The 6639-nt window shown below is 40.9% G+C and overlaps 1 protein-coding gene across 1 annotated transcript; it reads left to right on the top strand.

Moving 5' to 3' along the window:
- Positions 1-3180: 3180 nt before the first annotated feature.
- Positions 3181-5529, top strand: LOC124722199. Its single transcript, XM_047247396.1, has 5 exons — positions 3181-3257; positions 4025-4172; positions 4327-4732; positions 4792-5098; positions 5172-5529. Exons 1-5 carry the CDS (start codon positions 3181-3183, stop codon positions 5527-5529), a joined length of 1296 nt encoding a protein of 431 aa, XP_047103352.1.
- The last annotated feature ends 1110 nt before the right edge of the window (positions 5530-6639 follow it).

The raw sequence follows: 6639 nt of genomic DNA, 5'->3' as shown, positions 1-6639 counted from the left end.
GGTGTCAGTAGTATAAGCGCTTTTAGCTCAAAGTATTGTACTTCATTGACGACCTTGCTGTCCGATTTTGACTTGATTACGAATACGCCATAGCGATATACATTATGTGATCAAAGGTATCCGGACACCTGGCTGAAAATGACTTACACTTTCGTGGCGCCCTCCATCGGTAATACTGGAATTCAATGTGGTGTTCACCCACTCTTAGCCTTTATGACAGCTTCCACTCTCGCATCCACACGTTAAATCAGTGCTGGAAGGTTTCTTGGGGAATGGCTGCCCATTCTTCATGGAGTGCTGCACTGAGGAGAGGTATCGATGTCGGACGGTGTGGCCTGTCACGAAGTCGGAGTTCCAAAATGTGCCACAGGTCTTCTATAGAATTAAGGTCAGGACTCTGTGCAGGCCAGTCCACCACTGACCGTGCATTATGAGAACAGGTGCTCGAATGTGCCAAATAATGATGCAATAGCCATCCCCGAATAATTCTTTAACAGGTGGCACGGGAGGGGGGGGGGGGGCAGGAAGGTGAATAAAACATCAATGTAGACCTGTGCTGTGACAACAGTGCCACACAAAACAACAAGGCGTGCAAGCCCCCTCCATGAAAAACACGACCACACCATAACACCACCGCCTCCGAATTTTACTGTTGGCACTACACGTGCTGGCAGATGACATTCACTGGGAATTCGCCATACCCACCCCCTGCCATTGGATCGCCACATTGCGTACCGTGATTCGTCACTCCACACAATGTTTTTACACTGTTCAATTGTCCAATGTTTACGCTCCTTACACCAAGCGAGGCGTCGTTTGGCACTTATCGGCGTGATGTGTGGCTTATGAGCAGCTACTCGACCACTCGACCACGAAATCCAACATTTCTCGCCTCCCGCCTAAGTCTCATAGCACTTGCAGTGGATTCTGATGCAATTTGGAATTCCTGTGTGAATGGCCTGGATAGATGTCTGCCTATTACACATTACGACCTTCTTCAACTGTCGGCAGTCTCTGTCAGTCAACAGACGAGGTCAGCCTGTACGCTTTTGTGCCGTACGTGTCCCTTCATGTTTCCATTTCATTATCACATTGGAAACAGTGGACCTAGGGATGTTTAGGAGTGTAGAAATTTCGCGTACAGCATACCGCAGAACGCCCCATTCTGCTCTCTCACGATGTCTAATGACTACTGAGTTCGCTGATATGGAGTACTTGGCAGTAGGTGGCAGCACAGTGCACCTAATATGAAAAACGTATGTTTTTGACGGTGTCCGGACACTTTCGATTACATACTTACTATTACTATATCGACAGCAACCTTGACATAGTGTAGGTTGCTGAATATGTTTAGATCACTAAGGTGCACACTCAAATGTGTCAGAAATGTATTTTATCAAAGTTATTCCCTCAAACATAGAAGAAAAAATTAATTTTCAGTACAGCGTATGTTATGAATTGGCGAAAAAATAACTTTCGGTTCAGGGTATCTTCTGAACTTCTCTAAGTCAAAAGCGACTGAATATTCTGAACTCTACTGCTCTAGATAATATAAATTGTTGGCTTCATGTTTTGTTAGTGGAATGTAATATTTCTAGTACTTACTAGCATGGAAGGGTCAATACATTCAACTTTTTATATAGTGGTTTGCATGTTTCTCTTTGCTGATTGAATAAAATTGTTTGATTACTTTCTTTTGAAATTTAAATGACTTTACTGACTCTGAACTTTAAGAAGAAAATATTACATAATTACGTATCGAGTGGAAAAGAACATAATACATTCCTTATTGATCTTATAATAAAATGTACTTTATAGAGTTTTTGATAGTTAAATCAATGTACTTTTTCCAAGTAAGGGTATCAGTTCTGGAAACTCCTAACAATTTAGTTTCATTTAAAATTCAACATTATTGTTGTCCAGTGATATAGTTGGTACCATTAGATTTCCATATTGGCAGTGAGAAAAGTTAGTCTGATTGTCTTTGTCACATTAAGAATCAGCACGTTAACTTAAAGCCACGTGTTTAATTGATCTACGGTTCTCTCCACAGCAGACTGGAGAGATTCTTCTGTAGTCGATATGAGAACAGTGGTGTCACCAGCAAACACAATGGTTTTGGCGTCTGATAGCTTATGTGTAAAATAAAAACAACGTGATGGCTAATACTGAATTGTGGGAAATACCTTGCTTTATTGTTTTTGTGTGGAAGAATGTGGAGTGCTGGCTCTTCTTGATGGATTGACTTCATTTCATTCAACATATTTCTCTTGATCTTTCAAACCAGTCATGGGTGATTCCTCTTATTCCATAGGAATGTGACTTGTCTTTTGCAGCAAGATGCTCTGATTAACCATGTCGAAGACATATGTGAGGTCTGGGAAATACCTATAGCTGGAAGACTTTTGTTGACGAGCTCCAGAGTAAGAGTTAATAATTCATGTATTGCATCAGCAGTAGTTTTCTTTCCTTGGAATCTAAACCGAGGAAGTGAAAAGATTTTTGCTTTGTTTGGAAATGAATTAAGTCTGCTTGCCATCGTATTCGCTAGGATCTTCTTTACTCTCCTTTTCATGAACAGGTATTATTTTTGCAATTTTGAATTTACTAGGAAACGTACCATTCAGGAATGAAGGTTTTATTATGTGAGGCAATGGTTTATTGATAAGGTTACTGCAGTTCTGAAGGAGGGATTTGCTCTTATCCAGTAGATGATTTTTACTTTATTTTGCTTAGAATTATATTGTCTATTTCTATTTCTGATGTTAGCATTAAGATCAGTGCGTCAGGTCGTAAATTTGGTTCTAGTTTTAGGAGACTGTTATTCCTGAGGTCCCTCCCATGGCACACTGCCATATTGAAGACACCTTCAGTGCCGGGCGGGACAATTTGCGTGCTCTGATGAAGTCAAAAGCTGTGCCAGCGGTAGCGTAACTACTGGCAGGGTCACCAAAGCCAGAGGGGTCTTGAAAAAGGAGACAGACAAGTTGTATCGCACTATATGGGGCAGGGTGGGCTCTATAGGCCTAGTGAAGCCAGCTTCCCTAAATGATTAAATCTTGTATAAATCCTGATCCTACAAGTTGGAGGTTGAGCAACCGGCTAACGATCCGTCCCTGTAAAAAATTCTTGTTCAGAAACCTAAGAATAAATAAGCCAGATGGATTTATGGACGACGACATGGCACTGTTAAAGGCAAATGAAAATGAAAAAATGATGTGTTTATTGGAACCTGGAATGTACAATCACTATATAGGGTGGGGGCCCTGAGGTTACTGCTAGATCAACTGATTAAACAAAGGCAGGCATAATTGCCCTACAGGAAATACGATGGGCTCGACATGGAGTGCTTGATATGGGATGCTGAATAATTTTCTAACATGGTTCAGAGAGCCACCATGAATTTGGTACAGAGTTCACGGTGAGACAAAAGTTTAAACTACTAGTGACTGGAGTCACTGGAATAACATATAGAATCTCAGATATGAGATTGAAGACCCGATTCTCAAACTACTCGTTGATCAATGTACATGCACCCACAGAAGTATTAGATGACCAGTATAAAGACAACTTCTCTGAGAAGCTCGAGAGAACTTATGACAGATACCCTGTCTATAACACTAAAAATGCACAGATTGGTAAAGAAGACGATTATCTCCCAACAATAGGAAAGCACAGCCTCCACGAATACAAAAATGACAATGGCCACAGAGTGATTCAGTTTGCACTGTCGCGTAACATGGCTGTAGGTAGCACTACGTTCCCACACAAAAAGATTCATAAAGCAACATGGTGGAGACCTGATCAGCTTACCTTCAACCACATTGATCACGTAATTATTGATGGCAGGCATTGCTCAAACTTAGTAGATGTGCATACTTACAAAGGAGTTAATGTAGATTCAGACCACTACCTTGTAATTGCGAAACTATGAGCTCGAATATCCAATGCAAAAAAATTCAAAGGAACACCTAAAAGTAAGTATATGGTATCGATAATCTGGATCAGGATGGAACACTTGCAGGGATGCAGGCATTGAGGTAGCAGAAGTTCTAGGGAAAGAAGGAAAACAACTGAGGAATTCCTGGTTTGATGAAGAATGCAAGAGAATAAGTCAGGAGAAAAATATGGCATACAGGAAAATGCTTGAGAATGCGTATACTCGTCTAGCGGTAAGAAATTGTCAAGATAAAAGGAAAGAAGGGAAGAAACTACATCGGAAAAAGAAAAGGGAGTGAGAAAGAAAGCAAATTGAAGTACTGGAGACAGCTGGAAAAACAAATGATGTTATAAAATTTTATCATAAAACCGATCGTGAAAGAAGAGCATTTAAGCCGCAACAACCTGTGTAAAAGGAAAAATGGGACACTGCTAACCTATGATGAAGAGGCATTGGAGCGTTGGGTAGAGTATTTCAGTGAACTGTTGGAATCTTCAGAGTCCCCTATTGAAGATATCCCAGTCGCTGCAGAAGATGCTGCCATAGTACCTCCCCCTTCCCAAGGAGAAGTGAACAATAAAGCAATTGCCAAATTGAAGAACAGTAAATCACCAGGAACTGACACTATAAGATCTGAACTATTGAAAGCTGGAGGAGTTGAGCTAACCTGCAGGATTTACAAGATTGTGTGCTTCATGTGGAGAAAGGAAGAGTTGCCAGAAGAATGGAATGTAGGGATAGTGTATCTGGAGCATAAGGAAGGAGATCTATTTGAATGCAGCAACGACAAAGGCATAACGCTTTTAAATATTACATGTAAAGTACTATCAAATATCCTGTTTCACCTATAGCAGAAGATATTATTGGAAGCTATCAATGCAGGTTCAGACCAGAAAAGTCAACTGTAAACCAGGTATTTACTCTCCGCCAAACAGTAGAAAAGACCAATGAATTCAATGTTGGTGTGCACCATCCTTTCATTGACTTTAAATCTGTATATGACACAATAAACTGGGCCAAACCTTTTGAGGCAATGCGGGAATTTCGAGTGCTTGGAAAACTGGTGCGTTTAATAGAGGTCACCCTAAAGTGCCCCCAGTGTACCGTGCGAGTGCTGTCAAGGCTATCACCTCAGTTTCCCACTCGAACTGGGCTAAGGCTAGGAGATGGGCTTTCGTGCCTACTTTTCAACCTGGCACTTGAGAAAGTGGTACGCGAATCGGGTATTCAGAGGTACTATCTACTATAAGTCTGTTCAATTCCTGGGATATGCAGATGATTTGGATTTAATGAGCAGAACACTTAGAGATCTACAAAGTGCATTTTCAGCTCTAAAACTGAGTGCAGAGAAGATGAGCCTGAGGATTAATGAAGGAAAGACGAAGAATATGTATAATGGCACTAACCAACCCTTACAGCCCACGATACCCCTTGATAGAATGACATTTGAGCGAGTGGAATGTTTCACCTGTCTGAGTTCAAAGATAGAAGCAAACGGCACCACCGTTACTGAAATTATGTCTCGCGTAAGTGCTTCTAATCGATGCTACTTTGGAAAGTTGCATTTTAAATACAAGCTTCTATCATGAGCGACTAAGTGCCGACTTTACAAAACGCTGATACGCCCAGAACTTACTTATGGCTCAGAAACATGGACAATTACAAAGCAGAGTGAAAACAAACTGAGATCACATGAAAGAAGTATATTGAAGAGAATTTTAGGACCTGTATATGAAAAATGGGACCTGAAGAAGGCGAAGAAATGACGAACTTTATGACTATCATAAGGAGGATGATGTGGTCAAGTTCATGAAGCTGTGTAGACTGAGATGGGCTGGACACGTAATGCGACTCGATGAGGCAGATCCCACAAGGAAAGCCTGCTGCAGTGAACCTGGAGGAAGAAGAGCAAGAGGGTGACCAAGGTTGAGATGGAGCGACGGCTGGAGACGACGCTGCCCGAGTCAGTTGCCATAACCGGTGGTCCACGGCGAAGTCCAGAGAGGAATGCCAGAAAATTATTGAGGAAGCCAAGTCCCAACCCAGGATGTAATGGCAATGGAAGAAGAGGATTATTCTTGATGTGGCCAAGTCAGGTTTTCAACTGGTTTTGTGAAGCAGTGATTGAATACATCTGATATTACTTTATTAGTGAAAAATGATTTTCAATTTACTTTTACATTAACGACACTTGGTTGTTGTTTTCTTCTACCAGTGTTCGAATTAATGATTTGCTACATGCATTTGCTTTTAGTTGACAATTGTTTGAGGAGGTTACCATTTTGTAGCTTTATGGCATCACTAACTACAACCCTAAATATCTGTTTATCTGAAGTAAAGTATTTCTTAAATTCTGCACCACTGTCAAGTTCAGTTTTGCTAACAGAGACAAGTTCTCTTTCCCTTTCAGATGATCTGCCGATTCCTAGGGTGATCCAGATGGAGGGTTTTCCACTCCTGTTCATATTTTTTTGTTTGTAAGGAGAAGTGATAGTTCAGATACTAGCAGAAAATGTCTAGTAATGCTTCATATTTGTTGTATACAGTTTGAACATCTTCTACAGGTTGCCAGTTTTGGAACTGCATATCAGACAGCGAAGTGTGCATATTGTTTTTATTGAAGTTTCTCATCTGTACAATAATTTTTTTTGGGTTGAAGTCTGCTCATGGCACAGTAGCCTGAATAATTAATGCATTAT

The sequence above is a fragment of the Schistocerca piceifrons genome, chromosome X (assembly GCF_021461385.2).
Source record: "Schistocerca piceifrons isolate TAMUIC-IGC-003096 chromosome X, iqSchPice1.1, whole genome shotgun sequence".
In the NCBI taxonomy this organism is placed as follows: domain Eukaryota; kingdom Metazoa; phylum Arthropoda; class Insecta; order Orthoptera; family Acrididae; genus Schistocerca; species Schistocerca piceifrons.
This window is presented reverse-complemented; position numbering and strand designations above follow the sequence as displayed.